The sequence below is a fragment of the Castanea sativa genome, chromosome 11, assembly GCF_040712315.1.
Source record: "Castanea sativa cultivar Marrone di Chiusa Pesio chromosome 11, ASM4071231v1".
NCBI lineage: Eukaryota > Viridiplantae > Streptophyta > Magnoliopsida > Fagales > Fagaceae > Castanea > Castanea sativa.
This window is the reverse complement of record NC_134023.1, coordinates 31,974,571-31,997,228: the sequence shown is the minus strand read 5'-3', so window position 1 is coordinate 31,997,228 and position 22,658 is coordinate 31,974,571. Positions and strand designations below refer to the sequence as shown.

General features: G+C 36.4%; 1 protein-coding gene across 1 annotated transcript; it reads right to left on the bottom strand.

Moving 5' to 3' along the window:
* Positions 1-10,998: 10,998 nt before the first annotated feature.
* Positions 10,999-14,957, bottom strand: LOC142614592 (putative serine/threonine-protein kinase At1g01540). The gene is made up of 7 exons (XM_075787147.1): positions 14,074-14,957; positions 12,645-12,749; positions 12,437-12,559; positions 12,186-12,356; positions 11,941-12,070; positions 11,626-11,835; positions 10,999-11,495 (listed from the first exon to the last, which is right to left on the bottom strand). The coding sequence occupies exons 1-7, from the start codon at positions 14,631-14,633 to the stop codon at positions 11,334-11,336; spliced, it is 1,461 nt and encodes a 486-aa protein (XP_075643262.1). The 5' UTR covers positions 14,634-14,957; the 3' UTR covers positions 10,999-11,333.
* Positions 14,958-22,658: the final 7,701 nt, after the last annotated feature.

Genomic DNA, 22,658 nt, shown 5'->3' with positions numbered 1-22,658 from the left:
GTCCCGGTGTACAAATATTTCTGACCAAAGAATCCTGTTTAGATCAGCACGGTTTATAGCAGATAAGTTCGGAGCGGTATGGAAATCGTTTGCAATAAGGAATGAAATTGTTAGAATGAATAAGTTAAGCAGAACAAAACACATAAAAAGAATTTGGTCATTCCTAAGTACTAGGTCAGTCCTCGGGAACACTACCTGGCATCCCTTCTCGGGTAGGGCAGTGTAAGCCGTCATGCCAATTGCCCGAGATGATAAGGTAATCTTTATCCATCCCTTTACTTGAATCGGGTAAGCAAGAGATCAGCCTAACGGAGGGGAATCTACATTTCATATAATATTTAGTCCTATCCCCTTTTTGGCAGTTGTACACCCAATTTACATCTTGCCATGTCAAATTGGTCCCCATCCTTCGGTTAAGTGCGTCTACGCATCCTAAAATTCTAAGGACGTTTGGGGAACACTGTGAGGGGGTAAGCCTATAGTTTATTAAAAAATCCCTGATTACTCTACCCATAGGAATTTCCATGCCCCCTTCGATAAACGCAATCATGGGAATCAAAACGGATTCAGGTGGGCGAGATACGAGTGGAATCTCTTCTTCCTCACAATACATGATGTCTACGTCATCGGGGATCCTATATCGGTTTTTAAAGGCAGCCTTTGCCTCGTCTGTGTTAACTAGCTTAGCGTACCTACCCATTAATCCCCGTGACAAAAGGAGAAAAGCAAGCAAGTAGAAAGAAGCAAAAGGAAAATGAACACACCTCTGAAGATCGCTTAAAATTGGTCATCGGGAGCTCACTCTTCTTTTAATACTTCAAAATGCCAAAATGAACTGCATCCAGCTTGAAGGGTTGCTTTTATAGGGGTGAGAAAGTAGAAGTAATGGGGTAAAAATAAGGGCGGTAACTTTCCCGCTCATAACTGAAAGCGAAATCTGAGCCGTACATTACCCATCCAGCCGTAGAACGTGCGCGGGAAAAGAAACGCCAGACTCCATAAATGCTCCATCGTGGGATACGAGGCGCCAGACGCGGGTCATGGGGCAGTGAAAAGACGTCTGTACGTGTGAAAACAAAGGGACAGGTAAGAAGCGTGTATGCGAAGTTAAAACTTGGTTATTAATTTATGGTTAATAACTCAAGTGTTAAAGGGGCTGTTGTGAAGTGCCGAGGACCCGAGGAAGGGAAGGCTGACACGTAGCAAGCAAGAGAATATAAAGGAATAAGGAACTTCACCTGACAATACCCGAAGATGAGGTGGCATGGACACTGATGACATAAGGGACATATTGCAAATATCTGAATGTGGCAGGATAACCTAGAAGATTGCATTAAGTGTCTGGCACCAACCTTTCTGGCCGCATTAATTAGAAAATACCAGCTTTGTCCGTTGCATTAATGTAGATATGACCTGAACAGTGTGTAACGCAGAGTTAGAGCTTTGTTCTGTTACCGACAGACAGGTGTCGGGGGGAAAAGCTTGATAGATGGCAAGGTGTAAGGCTGAGATAATAGGAACGAATGATATAAATAGGGGCTGGAAGATATGGAAGGGGGACTTTTGTTGTTGGACCCTCTCTACCAAATATATTGTATTCGGACCTTTGATCAAGGAACCAGCAGTAGGATACTTAGCGGGTTTGTGAGTTTTTAGGTCCTTACAAAATGAATAAAAAAAATCTATAAGAATCATACTTCTTTTCTTTTCTCGGCAGCCAAACACCATACAAACATTGAAAAGAAACATCAATACAACTGGAAACATCTTTTCTTCTCTCTCTCTCTTGGAAATACAGAAAACCAAACTAAAAGAGAGGAACCCAAAAGCAGGTCCCAAAAAACCTTAAATCATATTGACCACAAATCAAGTAAATGTTCAGATCAGAAATAGCCAAAAAATAATAATAATAATAACTCACTCCTCTATGCTACATAATCATGAGTACAAAGTTCAACAGAAATTCCCACTGGGACTAGCGATTTGTATTAGTTAGGGCCATTTTTTCTTTTTCTTTTTTCATTTTCTCACAATTTTTTGGAAACCAAACGGTAGGGCAAGCTTCAACCACCTGTACTGTCCCTCTCTACCTTGCCACCGCTGCAACCTAACCACTGTAGAAACCCAAACCTTTGTCATAATGCAGCCCCATTTGCCACCGATCAGCCATTACATGACCCAAACACCCAACAAGAACTGCAAAAGTCATTGCCATTGAGGAGTCTCATTAAGTCGACATAGATGTGCTGCTATTGGGGTTGGAGTCCATTGCCACTGCTAGTGCAGTAGTACTGTTAGGGTTAGTGAAGACAAAAGAGATCAATTTCAGTGGCAGCGCCACGTTCAGGCCAGTTTTAGTGGCGGACCACCTTGACCTAAAAAAAAAAATTTATATATATAATAATTTAAATTTTTTATTTATTTACCCTTAAAAAAAATTAGGAACACCCTCAAAAATTTGTTATGCAAATAAAATTAAATTTTGGTGGATTATTTGTTCTACTTTCAAGCATTGTTAATTTGTTATTAAATCTGTTCCGTTCCAGCCGGAACGGCTAGAATATCTCGTACCAAGATGCAAATCGGAATGCTAATACCACTCGTTCCACCTCGGGTCCAATTTCGGCTAGTTTCAGATCATTTCAGCCATTCCGACAAATTTTGGTCAATTTTGGCCGAAATCAATACCAGTTTTTAGAAGAAAAAAAAATCTCTAAACTGACAAATTCGTCAGCACAGCATGTCATTACCTGCATCAAACGCCTAAAAAACAAATCCAGCCATCGTCGAGGTCGCTCCTTCTTCTTCTTATTCCTTTTCTTCTTCTTTGCTTCGTCTCAGACGCTCTGCTAGTCTGCCTTTTCTTTCGTTTTTTACTCTAGTTTTTACTTTGTCAAGTTTTTTTTTAAGCTTGCCTTTTAGACTTTTAGTTTGCTGACCCCACCCACATGACAAAGCTTTGGAAATGACAAAACTCAAAAAACTGACAAAAGAGTTTGATTTCAAACTTATTTATTGAGTCTTGCCTCTTCCCAATATGATATACATATATACAATACTATTTTTGGTTGTTGTTTTTCATTATTTAATTACATATTTATGTTTTAATATTCTAAAACAGTAATTGTCATGTAATAACTAAATGATTTGAGTATTAAAAAAAAACTAAATGATTTGTTTTATTTAAGGTTTACTTATTTGGATCAATAATTTTATGTTGCATAAGAAAATATAAATATATATTATTTTTAATTTTTTTTTTAGAAACCCTGAAACAGTATGTCATAATAGATCAGTACCAAAATATTCCGTTCTACTAAACAAACCAAAACAGGGTCCAAAACGGTATTCATAACATTGCTTTCAAGCAAAAAGAAAAAGCTAAAAAAAATTGAACTAAAATCTTTTTAAAAAAAAATGTAACAGAGCAAGCCCACCTAGGAACACCCTGAGAAACATTCCCAAAGCCGCCACTGACCAGTTTCATGTTGGTGATGTTTAGTTTTGAGTTTCAACTTTCAATACACAAATTTGGACGTAGTTTTGTTTTTCTAAGTTGTTTGTGGTTTTACAAGGAGGGTGTATTGAGTTTGGTTACCCGGAAAATGGAAGAAAAGAAAATGAATTAAAGAGTGCTTGTTTTTGTTTTTGTTTTAAATGAGGAATTAATTTTGTCTTAGTTTTTTTTCTAATTTTTATTTTTTTAATGCTAATTTGACAATTTTTTATGTTAATTAAAATTATTTAATACTAGCATTATGCCCGTGACATGTACGGTTTAATCAAAATTCATATGTAAATAATTTTTTATTAATTTAAAAAAATAAATAAATAAATAAATAAATAAATATTATACTTTTAAGTTATTTAATGGATATATATTGTGTGAGACTTAAGGTATCATAATATATATATATATATATATATATATATATATATATATATTGAATGGAAGATGGTATAAATACCTAGCTAAACATGCTAGACATGTTAAAGGTTTTTCAGTGTGGATTGAGAATGTTCCTCCACACCTGAGTTCTGTTTTTCTCACCGACCATGGCAAATTTTTATTAATAAAGTTTGATGTCTTCCTTCTCAAAAAAAAAAAAAAAAAAAAAGAGTAAAACTTGAATTTAATAATTAAAAACTATCGAAAGTAACAATTGAAATAATATTTAAGTGGAAACCTCAATTCAATAATTAAGAACAAACTAAATTACTAAATATTTAAAATTTTGAAGTAGAGAGACTCATATGAGAACTTAATTTTTGTCTTTGAAAGCATGAGAGAAGACACTAAAACTTGAAGTTTAAGTCTCGTGAGTATAAACTCATAAAACGTATAATTTTATTAAAAAAATTATAGCTAAATAAATTGCAATTATATAATCAAAAGTAAATTGAAAGTAAAAATCATGCTACATGTTTGTGTATATGTATGAAAAAAGAACTGAATTCAAATTTATTTTTATTTATTTATAATACACGTTGCTAATTTTTATATATATTAGGATTAGATAAATTAGATGAAGAATTTGAGAAGAATTAGATTGCTCTATGTTGTAGCATTTTTTTTTTAATAATACACGTTGCTTATTTATTTATTTATTATAAAACATGTTGCTACCTCTCTCTCATTTCCCTATAACAATAGGTGTTGTTGTTGTGCCACGCATACAAGTGTTGGTATTTGAATAACTATCATCACCCTGTACAATCAAATAAAGCACTTAAATAGCATTTCAACAAATTGGTGACTTAATGCACATAATAAATTTTTTACTAATACTGGATATGGTACTTACTAGTGATCAATAGCAACAGCCATAAAACCTCCTACCAAAAGTATAAAGTTTTAGGGACATCCTAAGGGTGCAATGGTCTAAGTCACACAAATGCCCACTGGTACTGGAGTAATAATTACTTGTTTCTAACATTGGTAGGAACCTGCCTCTATATCAATCATCAATACAAGAATACTTGAAACATTCTATACAATCATACCGAACGGGCTGCATTGCAGCTTGAGACTCAGCATGAATAAGCAATGGACACGATAGAAAAAATTAATGGCAGGTGAACAAAAGTGGAGCCCAATTAGCACAGGAGAAAGTCAAGTCAACATTAATAAAGCAATCCAAATCCACCAAAACAGAGGCTGCTAGCCTCCTAAATCAGAGCTTGATAACTTCAAAACAGAGGCTGCTAGCCTCCTAGAACAAAAACAAAAAAACCATCTCAGCATACTGTTGTAACTCTTTTTCTTGGTTAACAACCAGAGTCTCACATTCAATTCCTAACCCATCGGTAAATAATGGTAAATGTTTGGCAATTGCAAAATCAAGTCATGTCACACATTGAAATATTTAGAACTCCTTCCTTCATATTGTTTCCCACCTCAAATGGGAACTCATCATATCCCAAATGCCAACACCGGTCTTACATAAAGAACAAGAGAGCAAAGAAAAAGGGAACTGAATCTGCTATTGTTTATAAATAAATCAACAAATGCTACTAGAAATTTTATGTTACGTGTCAAGAATGAAAAAATAATAATAAAAAACACGGAGAGAGAGAGACATATGGTATCATAAGAGTAGAGATTGATGCAACTGGCAAAAGAGTCCTAGGAAGCTGCCTACCTAACCCAAACTGGATCCAGTATTACTTGCACTCAGCCAAACACAAATTTTAAAGAAAATTACAGAACCAATCGAACGCGGGTAGCAACGGTAGACCCACTGGGTAGTGTCAGTGGGTGGGCTCCACAGTTTTGGCAAAAAGCTGAGTTATTAGAATGAGATATATGACTGAGTGTTTAAACCAAAAAAGTGTTTTGTAGCTTTTGAGTGAAGGTTAGATTTGAGTTAAGAGTTATTAGTTTTGGATTTGAGTTAAAATTGGGATATGAAAATGAGCTATTTCTAAACTAAACGAGCCCTACATCTTTACTTCCAATTATGCTTTCTAAGCCTTTCAAACTTGATGCCGTGAGTGAAAAGCTTATCTACTTGCCTTGAAAAAAGGGTTGAAGCATGTAAGCTGAGGCATGAAGGGAAGAAGTCAAAGATTCAAATGCCCATATATATCTTTGGAGAATGTGTTCATAAAGCTTTTAAATTTTGCAAGAAGGTTGAGCCTCAACAAGACCTAATGCGTTTAAAAGCTATAGAGGCTGAATCATTATGTCTCAAAAAATTTGAGAAGCATCGTAAAATAACTATTCTTGGCCAGAGTTTAGTTGAATGGTAAAATGAGCATATCAAAAAGAATTAAGAAGTAATTAATTTATATACAAAATCCTCTCTCTTAATACATATTGCTGAAAAAGAATGAAGAACTCACCAACCTCCTAAATACGACACCGTTTCACTATTCATTTAATAGTTACTTCATCGAAACAGCACCGTATCAGTTTAGTTCATTAACACCTATTTTAGTGTCTTTGTGATTGTATATATTTTGGTTTACAGAGTTTGTATCTATTATCTCAGTTCATTGTAATCAATCAATAAAAGCTGGGTTTTATGTAGAGTGTTGTAAAGCATTCTGTTTTTATTTTACACATAAATTTCATGAAAAATGCACCTTTCCGTCGATTGAGAAAGTATCATAGATGGTGAATATGGAACCCTTTTTTTTTTTTTTTTTTTTGAGACATTATCAAGTGAGCATGCATGCCTGCAGTGCTAAACTAAAAATTAGCTGCCGGTTTGTTTGCACTTTCCTCTAGCAAAAAGCGCTTTTTGAAACCAAAAAAATAATATATGTGTTTGGTTAGGTATTAAAAGCTGTTTTTTCTACAAAGCTATATTTCGAAATGTGAAGGAAGTCCACTTTAACACAAGATAGCTTTTCAGAGCCTTTGGCAAAAGCCAGTGCGCATTTCATAAATATTACCGTTGGAGGCTGTGTTCAATTACCAAATTGCCCAAACATTTTATTGAAAACCCAATTTTACCCTTTGATAAATCAAAGGATAACACCTCTCTAGAGCTCACCTCACACTAGATTCCTCTCATCTCTCTGCTCTGCTACAAAACAAGCCTATTCGTGTTGCTACAATCCTCTCTGTGCTACTGCAGGTAAAAGTCTCTCTTGCCTCATCCGTCAACGATCTTCTTCCTCTTCTTCTTCTTTCTTCTTCTTCTTCTTCTTCTTCTTCTTCTTCTTCTTCTTCTCCTCCTCCTCTGTATATTTAAAAAAATTTATTTATGTCTATATCTGATCTGAGAAAAACATTTTGAAGGTAGAGTTTTTGATCAACAAAACACCAAGAACCACTGATCTACTACCAAAAACCACCAAGTACCACCAAAGATTCTGAAATATTTGTTGAAAAAATTTCAGATTTGTGCATGCTTTATTTGTTCTTGCTAATGATCTATTTGTTCTCTTTTGGGTACTAAAAAAATTTGTGGGTACGTGCTTTGTATTTTTTTTTTTCTTTTGTGGATATATGCTCTATCTTTACATGCTCTATATATTTCCATGTTCAAGTCACCTTTTAATTTATGACAAAAAATATCGTCCAACCCCCCTTTCTCTGTTCAAGTCACTTTGGATTGAGATTTGATTTTTTAAGTTTAAGCATGATTTGGGTCTTCTTTGGAATTGGGTATTTTAGTTTTTGTTTCAGGTTTGACTTTTTAAAGCAATTTTGTTGTCTTGTATGTGTTTGATTCATTGTCATGGTTTGTAAAATGCTTGTTGTTTGGCAGGAGAGTTTATTATTGAAGCCGTATGGTTGTGTAGAAACACTAAAAAAAGACATAGCAATAGCAATAGCAATAGCATGAGAAAGAGAAAGAGAGAGTTTTGTGAAGAGAAATAGTTCCTATGTTTTCTGAACATTCATTAGAAAACATTCTTGTGTCCATTCAGAAGTTTTCTTCTTCATGGTTGCTTCCAAGTTCATACTTATTATCATATATATTTACATTCATAAATGTAAGGAAACCTGGTAAGATCATGTAGTTTGACATACTGCCTTAGAGTGGGAGAAGTTGGAGGTAAATCAGAATGTTGATGCACGATTGCTTATGATAAAGAGAAGCCAGTTATTAGAGCCATGGTACCTCATAATGTTGTAATGATTTCTCTAAGTTCTTGAAATTGTTGTGACTAATAAAGAAATTGGTTTGCTCATGAAGTTGGGATTGGTCAAACTGGAACCAAGTTCAACCAGAAATAGCTTCATGTTTCTGCTTGACTTGTTTACATGCCTTAAATATTGCCTCTAATTTGATTTGTTTGTGCATGTTAGTTACCATTTGTGGCCCCATTCCTTTTTGCTAAAAAAAAGTGGGAACTATTTATGTGATTGATTGTAAAGGGCATACTATATTTTCTAGGAAGGCTTATCTTTGTTGTGCCTTATACATTTTTTATTTATTATTTTTGTCTTGGGTGGCTAGGTTCCCCTATAAGAGCTCTTAGGGCATACTTTTGATTATTGTTTCCATTGGAGTGTACTTAAGTGAATGGCTGGATTCTAATCACCTGAGTTTACTAATGTCTGTAATATTATCACCCATTTTTATGCAGACTCTCAGATAATCGGCTCTTTGCAAAAACTGATATTGCGTTTTACATCCCCAATACTATAGTTTAGCAAAATTCTTTCATCAAACTATAGTAAAACAAAATTCTTTCATCAAACATTGAAACTGACCTTTTTGGTCCAGTGGGTATCATCATTGAAACTGACCTTTGTCTCTTCAAAAGAAACTGACCTTTCTATTTTAATGCTTCAGCCTTAAACCAATTGTTTCACACCAAATCATCAATTTTTTTTTTTTTGGAATCAATCTCATGCTATGGTGGGTTGGTGCTTCTGGAGTAATTGTGTCAATTATTCAGTGTTTGATTCGTTGTCATGGTTTGTAAAATGCTTGTCCTTTGTGGCAGAAGAGTTTATTATTATGGATTCTATTTTTTGCATTTTTTTATGGTTGCTTAACTCTATAGAAGGGTAAAAACACCACTTCCAACTCTGAAGCAAAAAAAAGCAAGAGCATTATGGGAAAAATTGGAGAGTGTGGGAAAAATTGAAGGGTCTTGACATAGGTTTAGGTTGAGATGCAGTGTAGGGAACGATTGATGCTAGTGATGATTGGTGGGACATGAAGTTGGAGGTGAGTTAAGTATTTTATTAATATGTAGTTAGTTGAAGATAGTTATGTATATTATTGTAATATGAGTGAAATAACAACTACATTTTGTAGGAAGTACCTGAAGCTTCAAAATTTCAACATAAAGGTCTACAAAATCTACAACAACTTGATAGAATGTTTAGGGATGTTGCAGCAACTAGAGCAAAACTCATGATCTTTAATAGACCATGAGATTGTGGTTTTTCGTGATTCCATTTCTAATTCCATTTGGGGGATAATAATTAGTATTTGTCTTCTTCTTTTTATAATGTCATGTAGTACAATTTTTTACATTTTTATGTAGTGCAATTTAAACTTGAATTATTGGTATGTAATTTATCATCTTTTTACATTTTCATTTTGAGCTTCATGATGATGAAAATTATTTAGATTTAATTAATATTGATAAGAAGTCATTAATGGTAATAACAAATAATTATGACATTAAAAAGAACTAAACACAAACATTATTAAAATAATACCAATAATATATTATTATTATTATTATTATTATTTAGTTTTTTTTTTAGTAAGTATATAAAGTAACTGGTTTAAATATGAAATAAACTCTCTTATATATACATTGTCTTTTTTGGTAATTTACCTCTCAAACTGTCACTTTTATAAGTGCTAGTCAAACACTCAATTTTTTCAACAAGCACTTTTTAACAGTTTTTACCAAAAACTATACTTTTTTTAAATAACCCAATTTCAAAAACCTAAACCGAACTCAACCTAGCACAGTTCAATTTGTAAAGGACAGGTCAGATGATGCAGTCCTGACGTTGCAGAATATTTTTTTCCTGGGCAATTTTGAAGACAAAATAGTTGGAAGTTGGGACTGGTGGTTGAGACTTGAGAGAGACTCAAATTTGTATGTACGCTCTGAACAAGAATAACCCATGGTTGAATTGGGAGCTCAGAACAATATTCTAATAAAATGTTAAAAACTCAGTTTATATTTTTTGTCAATATGCTTGACTGTCTGTATTGATCATTTAAGATGGGAGTTCATGTAAAAGGAAAATGTTAACAAGCACCACCTTCTTAAGTTTTTTTTTTTTTTTCACTTAAAAAAAGGAAAAAAAATGTCAAAAAAAGTATAAAAAAAAAATTGCCAAAAATTGAAAAAATGCCAAAAATGCCAAAAATTACCCAAAGATTTACCCAAACCCGTAAACATAAGCAAATGGGCTTTACGTAACTGTTTTTATGGTAGCGTCTTTTTGTGTCACTTCCCTGCTTTGTTTGTTTGTGGTTGTGAAAACCTTGAGAACTGACAGTTGTACTGGTTTCATCTTTGAATCAGCTAAAAACAAAAGCAAAACCATGACCCCAGTCCTAGTCTAGACCTTTGCTGCCCAGCTTGCTGGTCGAACCAGGACAAAAAAAGCCATGTGAATAAGAAGCTGCAAATCATAGTAGCTTCAACCGAATTAGCTGGTATTGGGTCCATTTCACAGAACCATCCGATTCTGAAGTTGGCACTGATGTGATGTGATCTAGCTGGTAAGTGGGTCTACCATCCAAAACCATCTCAATTGATTTGGGCTGGCAGCAATGATGACAAGCCGGGAAACCCAAACATGTCTTGGCAGAGTTGGTATCCATTTGGATACTGCTGAAACACAGTCCACCTGCGTTTCAGTTTTTTTTTTTTTTTTTCCCATTGAGAACGCGTTTTAGTGTTGTTCAATGGATCCCATGCACTGTTCACGAAACTCACAAATCTCTGATTTCAACAACTTTTTCATTAAAAATGAGTCCTACGGTACTATTCACACATTTAAAAATTATTTTGTTACAATGTTTGTTTTCGGCAATATCCAACGAAAACTGAAAGTTGGAGATAAACATAACTGATTTTTATAATGTTAACACTAAAAGAATACATATTTGATGTAATGGCTAGCCATATCTTGTTTTACAGACAGAAATATCAATGAATTATATTTCCTATAAGAATGATAAATAAATGCTTTTTAATTTGTATGATACAAATGCATCCCAATTTGAGGCAGGGCAGAAAAATATGTAACCACTCATTAAATATATGCAGATTATTGTTAACTTGGAATTGAAGGCACAGATAAAAAAAAATTGGGGAACTAATAAGAAAAGAAGAAGAAGCTTCAAAAACTAGAACTCTTAATTGTTACTCACAACCCTCAAATGGTGTTATCTCCACCTAGTTGGCTGATGATGATTCCTATCACTATCACCTTCACTTGTATCAGAAGTCCCTTCACCCAATTGTCTATGGTCTAATTTTGAAACGGCATTATTCTCTGGTTGAAAATCATGATGTGAACGGGAAGAATCTGTCCCAATCTTGCGTTCCTGCATAGTATTGATAGAAATGTAGATTTATAAATTGGATCAATAATAGAAAAACCACAACACAACACACACAAAAGAAAACAAAAGAAAACAAAAAACAAAAACAAAAGAAAACAAAAAAAACCTATACTTCTCTAAATAGTAAGTCATCTGCTTCAAGCATGTGGATCACATGTCCAATTTTTGGCCGCTTTGTTGCATCGGGGTCAACACATCGAAGAGCAACCAGCAGAACACGTTTAAGTGCCTTTGAAGCAGGCATCTCTGGCAGCTTGGGATCAACTACTTCCTCAGATTTTCGGTTTCCAACCATGGTTTTCAACCATTCTACCAAATGTACCTGCCATTTTTAGTCATTTTCAACTTGTTACACTCAGAAATAGAAGGTAAGATAAGAAAGGAAGGCTGCAAAGAAATATCCTCCAAATAACAATACAAGACTAACCTCTCCTTGTGGTCGACTATAATCAACAGGGCTTCTCCCAGAAATTATCTCCATGATAAGTATTCCAAAGCTGTAAACGTCACTCTTCTCGTTCAGCATTCCCGTGCAAGCATACTCGGGTGCAACGTAACTACAGAAACCAACAAATAAGAGTTATTTTACAACTTAAAAACAAATCCAATGAACAATTACCAACTGACAAAAAGAAATACATGTATTGTATTAAAACAAAGAAATGAACTTACCCAAAAGTCCCCATCACGCGAGTTGTCACATAACTCCTCTCAGAACACAAGAGCTTAGCAAGCCCAAAATCAGATACCTTAGGGTTCCACTGGCGATCGATTAGTATGTTGCTAGCTTTTACATCTCGATGGACAACCTTTGGTTCAAGACCCTCATGAAGATAGGCCAATCTGCAAAAGTAAAAATTACTGCATGAGTTTAATTGGCCACCTCAAACGAAAACAAATTAATGTAAAAGATTGCACTGTACCCTTTTGCTGTTCCTAATATAATGTTCAAACGGATCTCCCATGTTAGAGGGCTGACTTCCCCAACATCCCCATGCAGCCATTGGTCCAGATTGCCATTGTCAACATACTCGTACACAAGCATCCTAAGAAACAAAATGAGATTACACCTTTAAGCTCTCATTCAGAAAGTACAATGTTGAGGTTAATTAGGCAGACAATTAGCAATACCTGTATGCACCCTCAGCACAGTATCCAAGTAATCTGACAAGATTTTTGTGTCGCACCCGCCCAATTGCTTCCACCTCCACTTTAAATTCCTTCTCAGCTTGACCCCTGATTATCAACCAGTTTAATAAGCTAATGCATTATACATACATGTAAAAGGCAAGGAACAACATGAAAGATAATTGAGTACGCTCGTAGCCAATCATAAGATGCTTTAAAGCAAGGAGGAATCAGGAGAAAAGGTCCAATTTTACTTAATAAAGGTAGAGACTTTCATGCCAACATCAGTTATTCATGCTTGACCATGTGCACAAGGGATTATAAAGGAAGACTACACTTTATTTCTCCAAAGCATGCCTCTTTAAAGCCGAATTCTCACTCACTCAAGAAAAGAATATTGCACCCCAAAATAAGTAAAAATAAAAGGAGAAATCTATAGTACACACTTTTTTTTTTTTTTTAAATGTAGCATATATACAATAGTTAACTTGGTATAAAACTTAACATAGCAATTAGGATGTTGCCTTATTTAATATATATTTTATAATAATAGATGAACTGTTAAGATTAGGAGATACATAAAAAAATAAAAAAAAAACAAAAAAAAAGTGTACTATAGAATGACCCAAAAATAAAAAGAAGAATAAAACCGGAAGACAAGAAAACAATGGACTACCACATAACCCCAACCAACAGAAAATAAATTTTTTTGGTTGTTGAGAGAACACAAGAAAAGGAATTAAAATTCAATACACAATTTTCAATTATAAAAGACCAAAGAGAAAGTAGAGAAAAAAAAAAATCCAAAAATAAAACTGGCAGTCTGGCACTAAACTCTTACCAACGCAATTTTCAGATGGAGTTAAGTGAATTCATCTTTCCCTTTTTTACCCCTAGCAATTAGGGGCGAAGAAAATTATGATCTACAAACACCCTCTGAAGTTAGAAGCCTTAACTGCACCTAACACAACTATTATTTTCACCTAAATAAAGTTTCTTCATTTCAAGAATCCAAAACAGTAAATACAAACTATAACAGATAAAAAAAATTTTAAAAAAAAAAACACATATTACAGTAACACGTATCTTCTATTATTGTAATCATATTAGTAATAATGAATACAAAAACATAAACACATCATAGGGAAAAAAAAAAGTGGACCTGTATTCATTTAACGGCCACTCTGGTGTCATCATTCAAAATAAAATAATTACAACAACTAAATTTTGTCACTCTATATATGGAAATATGTATTACAACAAGTAAGTTAATATAGATGAAACTCTATCAAATGTGTATTAAGACAGTTTTGACAGTTGGGATCTAATTAGTTCAACTTTTAAAATAAGAGATTAAAAAAGAGGGGGAGAGAGAGAGAGAGAGAGCAATCAATATGTATTGCAGAGTAGATATTAACGGCGACTCTGGTACCTGTTATTCAAGAGGTTTTTAACGGCGATTCTAGTACCGTCATTCAAAAGTCCAGAATACACAATCCCATAGCCACCTTCACCAATAACGTTCTCTTCACGCAACCCATTGGTTGCAGCCTCAAGCTCTCTCAGTGTGTACCATCTTCCCCAACCCAAGTGCGAAACCTCGGGCCCCACCATGCTCCCACTGTTCCCCAACGAAGACGCCGTCGTTTCAGTCTCGCCGCTCGACACCACGACGACCCGGTGCTCCTGCTTCCCGATCTCGATTTGGATCTCGGATGGCGGAGCTGGGTGGGCCACGATTTCCTGGATTTCTTTGGAGATTGGCGGAGTTGTTGTGGCGGTTGGGTCGACGGTGGAAGTGGGTTTGGTGTGTTGGTGGCGGCGGCGGCGGTGGCGGTGGCGGCGAGAGGTGATGCAGAGAGAGAGCATGAAGAGAGCTAAGACGATGAGTACACCGACTAAGATTCCTATGACTACCCATAGTCTCAGGCCGAAGATTGAGGTCGGTTTTGATAGTTCTGTGTCCACAAATGCTGCATCGTATACAGACATTTTTTCTTTCTCTCTCTCTTTCTTTGGTTTGTTTTCTGTTTATGTGTGTGTGTGTGTGTGTGTGTTTTTTAATGTATGTGTGAATGAATCTGAAGAGAATGACTGAAAAGGTTATGGGTTTGGAGACATTGGTGTGGTATGGTCTGAAGATAAGAAGAGAGAGAGAGAGAGAGAGAGAGAGAGAGAGAGGGAAGGGTATGAAATGGAAGTGATACTTGAGTTTGGTGGTAGAGAGTGTATAATAAATTATCTGTCTGTATCTTGCTGTAGTAGCTGTAAAAGATGCTGCTGCTACTTCTGTTTGTTTATTGAAAAATACCTTCTGGCCCCACACAATTTATAAAGTTTTTAGCATTAAATAAAGAATTATATAGTATAATAATTAATATATTGTAGACTTTAAGATTATCGGGAATGTTAAAAGATATCTAGACATAAACCTGTTTGATAGCAAATTACAGAGCTCAACCTACTTTGGTAGGAAGATGTACTTCTTTTTAAAAAGGTAGATATCCACATTCATATTTATATATATATATATATGATATTTACTTTAGTTATATTTTTAATTTGGGATTGAATTTTTTTTTTATAAAAAATAAATTATTTTATTGATAAGGCATGATATCGTGATATTATATACAATGAAGAACAGGATTTTTAAATTATTAATTTTGTATTATACAAAATGTTAGACCATTGTTTTATTAGATTTCACTTGATTTATAGTTAATGTTATTTTTTTAATATTTATTAGAAAATGTTAACGAATGTCCTTAAGGTAATTGTTAATACTATTTTTAAAAAGTTTTTATGAGAAAAGAAAAAAAATAATTATTGGGAAATGTTTTGCCAATATAATTAATGGTTTGACTTGTTTAACAAACCATTTTAATGTTTTGCCGATTTTTTATATTTCCTATAAAAGTGGTATCAAAACTTCTCTAAAATAAATTATTAATCATTGTTCTAAGAGTACCTGTTAACATAACTCATATTTATTTATACAAAGATACCAATAAAATAATTTGATATTTGGGTTTATAAATCTAATGGTATTTTCAGATAATAAATAACTCCTATAAGATTCCTAAGAATAAATCAAATATGAAAATTTCATATCACTGAAATCTTATTAAATCCCTAACCAAACTAAACATAAGAATAATTACATTTACAAGCTTTTAGATTCTCAAGCATTACATTTCCAAGAATCTTGATGCCAATGGGTAATATAGATTCCCCAAACCAAATGTCACCTTAAGCTTAAATCTCACTTATAACAAAAAAATCAATTGATGTCATTGTTTAATAATAAAGAATAATCATTAGCATCCATATATTTGAATTTTGTTGGATAGTCTTTTTGCTTCCTATTGTTGGCCTTCAATTCTATGGTTTTCTGTATAGATATTATCAAGCTCTAGCTTGATCCCTCGTATACTTGGTGTTCTCCCTATCTCAGGCCTTCCCTTCCTTTTAGTATGCGTTCACCTCTCTATGTGCTCTCTGTAGCACCCCTAACCCAAAGCTAGTCTCTGTCGTCCACCTAGCCTCTCCTCCGACTCCCACTTGCCCCACAACCCACCCCCCATCACACCTATCCCCTACTCATTACCTCCTGATACCTACCTATCCTAGTAACCCTTCCTTTTTTGCTACATGTCCCCTTCAACACCCAGCAACTCCTCATCCCTAACCCAAATCCCATTCTGCCATCCACATCACATCTAACCCCTACCCCTTCATGGATGTCTCAGATCTTGCCAATCGTACAAAGCTCTGTTCCTTTCAAGACATTAGACTTGAGCTCCCTCCAAACCAAACCAGTGACATCCAAGCCGAGTCAACCCTCTTGGGAAAGATCATTTCATCCAAAACCCTTAGTTTAAGTATCATCAAAGACATAGTCACCAAAGCCTGGAGACCAGTCTACCCATTGGAAGTTAAAAAGCTGCATTGTGACATCTTCCTATTTCATTTCCAACACAAGTCAGATACTCATAAAGCCTACAACAGATGCCCCTGGTCTATAAGAGGAGGGCATCTTATTCTTAAAAAATGGAGTCCCAGTCTATCGTGGCAAGAAGTAGATTTCTCCTAATCCTCATTCTGGCTCTAAGTACATGGTCTTCCTGCGCTATGGCTTTCTAAAGTTAACCTGATAAACATTGGAGCTTTGGCTGGTGAAGTTATTGAGGTAGATTTCACTGGAGATGGGGGCCCTAAATGGAAACGCTCCTCCAGATTGAGGATCGACATTGACATCGCCCAACCCCTCCTACTCGGGGTCTTCCTCCCTCGCCCAAATCTGAATGACTTATGGATCAGCCTAAAGTATGAGAAACTACCAGAGATTTGTTACAATTGTGGGATTATTGGGCACGAGGAAAAAGATTGTAAGAGAAATACCTTTTTCCTACCAAACCCCTTTGGCTCTAACTTTAAGGCATCTGGATCATGGCTTAGACCAGAGAATGACCATAACCTGACCGGAGTTTATGAGAAACTAGATCGTCCCTCATCGAAATCAGAGGCAAATTTTGGGTTTCCACCTACCTCGATGTCCAACCTAGCATCTGACGACCCAAGACAAACCCCGGCCCACCTTGTCTGACACATGCTCAACCTCATCCCCCCTCACACCCCTCTACCCAAGGACAAGGAGTAGTGGAACCTCTCTGTCTAGATTAGAGTGTAGTGGAGCTGTGCGCCCCTGCTATTAGTACTCCCTGTCAAGATCAGAGTGTAGTGGAGCTGTGGGCTCCTACTATCAATACTATTGGCATAGTGTTACATCTACATGACCAACCAACATCATATGATTACTACTCTAAGGCCAAGCAGGCCTAACGAGCTCACAGGTCATCTCCATCAGGTATGACATCTCAGTTAGAACCAAACTCTTTATTAGGCCCAACATCAAAACCGAACTCTTCAACTAGCCCAACCTCAAACACAGACCCAACTACTTATCCAAGCCTAGCCCATACTCATAATTTTATCTCAACTCCACAGCAACACACCCCCACATCAACTCCTTCCTTTTCAAATGTTATAAACCCGAAAAATCTGGGAGTGTTATTTGACAGCTAGTTTTTGAAGATTAATAGGGAGCTTAATAAACCATGTGCCCCTCACACTGAGGCTAAAGATGAATTGTTATCTGACTTCCTAATTAAAAAACCTAGCAAAAAAGGCAAGGGGGGCTTTGCTCCAAAACCTTGGAAGCAGACTGATAGAATTGTTAACAAGAAATCAGGGGGTTCTTCGGATGAGGTCTGTTATTCCTCTAAACGATCTCACATGGATGTGGACTGCTATGAATTACCAACTAAAAAAAGACAGATTTTTCATGACAGGAAGGAAGAGGGTCAAATGGTGGAGGCTGGTTCCCAGCCCCGCCATAATCAATGAATGTCCTATGTTAGAACTATTGGGAGCTTGGGAACCTTCCGACACAACAGGAGCTTGGGGATTTAATCTGGGCACAAGATCCCTCAGTTGTGTTTTTAACCGAAACATGGCTGGATAAGGCAAGGCTAGAAGATATTCGGATTAGATTGAATTTTGGTGGTATGATAGAGGTTGGTCAAGAAACAAGAGGGGGAGGTATTGCTATTTTTTAGAGAAAGGATGTCGACTTCTCCTTGGGCATCTTTTCTCCAAATCACATAGATGGTATTTTAAACAAAGGCAAGGAAGATAAATGGAGGTTTACGAGGTTTTATGGGGAGCCGAATACAAGCAACCATCATCTTTCGTGGTCATGTCTACGCAGGTTAAAAACTCGAAATTCCATACCCTGGCTTTGTGTTGGGGATTTTAATGAGATTGTTAGAAGCCATGAGAAACTCGGGGGACGATTAAGATCGAGTGGACAGAAGCAAGAGTTTAGAGTCGTGTTGGATGAGTGTGGCTTTAGAGACCTTGGTTTTGAGGGAGGAAAGTTCACATGGTGTAATGGACACCCGATGGATTTACCATATGGGAAAGTTGGATAGAGCGGTTGCCACTATGGATTGGCTTGACAAGTTTCCTGCAACCAAGGTAGTTCACTTAAAGTGTAGTTCTTCGGATAACAAGCCGATTTTCATCTACCTCAATGGAATACCTTCACGTCGACAAAAACCGTGGCGGTTTGAATACATGTGGTTGGAAGAGGATGGGTGTATGGACACTGTAGAGTCAGCTTGGCGTCACAATGAAATTGGTCATGCAATGGCTCGGGTTGAAGGGAAGATTACTAATTGCCAGACTCATCTCAGGTGATGGAGCTGCGTAGCTATTGGGAATATTACACGGCTATTGAAGGAGAAGAAATGTCTATTGCAAAAGGCTGAAGATGCTGCCACGACAGGAGGGTCTATGAATCGGGTTTTGAGGCTGAAAAGGGAGATCAATGACTTATTATCTAAAAAGGAAAAAATGTGGAAGCAACAGTCCCGAGAACTATAGCTGCATGAAGGTGACAGCAACACCCATTACTTCCATAGCAGAGCTACACACAGGTTTCAACGAAACAAAATAGATGCATTGGAAAACTCTTTGGGTGAAAAGTGTGTGGATGAGAGTGAGATTATCAACATATTGGTGGAGCACTACCAATCCTTGTTCACCTCTTCTTCGCCAAACTTGATTGAAGCAGCACTTGAAGCCACCAACGTGGCTGTCACACATGAGATGAACCAGGAACTGATTGCACCTTTTAGGAGGGATGAAGTTGATATGGCTTTGCATCAAATGGACCCTTTGAAAGCGCCGAGGCCTGATGGAATGCCCCCATTGTTTTTTCAAAAAATTTGGCCGACTATTGGGGAGGAAGTGGCAGAGGCAGTGTTGTTTTGTCTCAACACAAGTTCAATCCCACCCTCCATTAACCAGACTTTTATCACCCTCATTCCTAAGGTAAAAATCCCAGTGAGAGTTTCAAACTATCGTCCTATTGCACTTTGTAATATTCTCTATCTAGCAAATAGACTTAAGAAAATTTTACATTATGTGATATCTGAATCTCAAAGTGCATTTCAGTCCATTAAAGCTATTACAGATAATATCTTAGTTGCTTTCGAGACATTACACCACATGAAGGCTCAAAAGTCTAAGAAGATAGGGTTCATGGCCATGAAGTTGGATATGAGTAAGGCTTATGATCGTGTGGAGTGGGAGTATTTGGCGAGGATTATGGAGAAAATGGGATTTTGTGAAAAATGGGTCGCCTTAGTATTGGAGTGTATTAGCACAGTGTCGTACTCAATCTTGGTGAATGGGGAGCCTAAGGGAGATATCAAGCATTCTAGAGGGAGTAGACAGGGTGATCCATTGTCACCTTATCTTTTTCTTCTATGCTCGGAAGGCCTAAATAGGATGTTACAACAGGCAGCGGCTAATGATCAAATAAGGGGCTTTTCCTTATGTAAACGGGGTCCTAGGATCTCTCATTTATTTCTTGCGAACGATAGCTTGCTTTTCTGTAGAGCATCCAGGTCTGATCTGCAGGTGATTCAGAACCTTTTAGTGTTTTATGAACAAGCTTCAAGCCAAAAACTTAATCGGGAAAAGACCTCCATTTTTTTCAGCAAGGCTGTAAGTGAAGAAACAAAAGCTAATCTTTCAACTTTCCTTGGGGTGCAAGAAGTTAAAGAATATGAGAAGTACCTTGGCTTACCAGCGGTAATGGGGAAGAACAAGAAAGCAAGCTTCAATTACATCAAGGAGAGGGTTTGGAGTAAACTTCAGGGGTGGAAGGAGAAGTTATTGTCCCAAGCAGGTAGGGAGATTTTTCTTAAGGCCATGGTACAAGCAATTCCCACCTTCGCTCTAAGTTGCTTCAAGCTGCCAGTGGGGTTGTGTGATGAGATTGAGGCACTGATCTGGAAATTTTACTGGGAGCAGAAAGGCGAACAAAGGAAAGTCCATTGGAAGAGATGGGATGTTCTTTGTAAGCCTAAAACGGAAGGCGGGATGGGCTTCAAGGAATTGGCAAAATTCAATGATACAATGCTAGCAAGGCAGGTATGGAGGTTATTGAAGGACCAAAACTCTTTGTTTTACCAAGTTTTCAAAGCGAAATATTTTCCTAGAAGGTCAGTTTTTGTAGGGTCGGCAGCTACTGGTTCTTTTGCATGGCAGAGTATCTTAAAGGCTAGAAAGGTGGTTTCCTTGGGAATGAGGTGGTGGTTGGGAAAAGGAAGAAGCATAAAAATTTATGATGATAGTTGGTTGCCAGGTAAGGAGTCAGCCAAGGTGTTATCTTCGCGTATACCTGTCTTAGAAGGAGCCACTGTGGACTGTTTGATTAGGCTTGACACAAGAACATGGGACCATGGTTTAATTGACCAGCATTTCCTATGGTTTGAAGCACAAAGAATAAAAGCTATCCCTCTCTGTTGGTCAAGTCAAGCAGATAGTATAATCTGGCCACACTGTCGAAGTGGTGAGTAATCAGTTATAACCGGGTACAAATTGCTGTGTGAGGATGAAAGAAGTATGGATGCAGCAAGTTCAGACACCTCGAACCAAAAGACTTTCTGGAATCGCATATGGAAGCTTCGAGTACCTAATAAAATCAAAACTTTTCTCTAGAGGGTATGTTCTGAAGCGCTACCTTCCAAGGAGAATCTGAGGAAAAGGAAAATTATAGATAGTGCAAAGTGAAGCCTCTGTATAGCGGGGCAAGAGTTGACCTTTCATGCCATTTGGGGATGTGATAGGCTGTGGTATATTTGGGCACCTGTATTTAGTTGGATCAGTGCTGACTTCCCATGAATACGTGATGTCTGTGAGCTAATCCAGCTAGTGGGGTAGCAACCAAGAAGATTGGAATTATTTGCTACTGTGGCTTGGTTTATCTGGCACCGTAGGAACAAGATCAGACTTAAGGAAGAGTGTTTGCCTATTGAGAAGGTGTTCGACACAGCCAGCAACTATCTCGCTGAGTATCAGAAGAAATTTCCGATGATCAAACCGAAAACTATACCTGGAAAAACCAAATGGAGACCTCCGATGGGGGGAGATTTACAAGACAAACTTTGATGGGGCAGTCTTTGCAGAGTCTAGAGAGGCAGGAATTGGAGTTGTTATTCGGAATTCAAATGGCGAGGTGGTTGCGGCGTTATCTGAGAAAATTCCTTACCCAAATTCTGTGGAGGTCTTGGAGGCCCTGGCTGCAAGAAGGGCAGCTCAATTTGCAGTGGTGGGTATATGTCATCTGTGTTTGAAGGTGACTCGGAGGTGGTGTGCAACGCGTTGAAGGCAGCTGATGGTGGCCACCCGTCTATTGGTCAGTTTGTTAAAGACTTTTTGTCTATTGTGAGTTCGCTTAGAACTTTCTCTTTTTCTCATACAATGCGGCAGGGTAATAGTGTAGCTCATACCTTAGCTAAGAGAACAAGAGGGTCTTTACCTTTGTTAGTCTAGATGGAGCATGTTCCTCCGGATATCTATGAGTTTGTTGTTTCTGGTTTGGTTTCGGCTTAATGAAATTGTTTCATATTGATTCTCAAAAAAAAAAAAAAAAACCTCTCTTTTTATAAAATGGTTTTCTAGCCTAGATCTATTTGTACTAATATTTAGGCAAAGTTTGTCACCATCTACACTAAAAACTAATTAATATATTGACATAGTAATAAAAAATCATCTATAATCATGTATTTTAAATTTAATTAAAAATTTTAAAATACAATACTTAAAAAGAATTGTATCTAAATTTTAGTCTATATTTTTACAGTACCCACATAAGGATGACCTTATGGTAATTGCCTTTAAATCGTGTAAATTTATGATTTGTATTTTATTTGTATCTATGTACGAGGTCTAGATATTTTATTAGTTAACAAAAAATATCACTTCTACGTTCAGTCAACAACACTATCAAAATAAGTTCTTATGAAATTGACGCAATACCTTGTTATGAGTATGACTTTCCATACTCATAAACAATAAGTCTATTAAGATATGTGCTATTTGAGTCACTTAAAAATATTCTATCTAACAGTCTTTCTTGGTACTGTTATGAATATGACA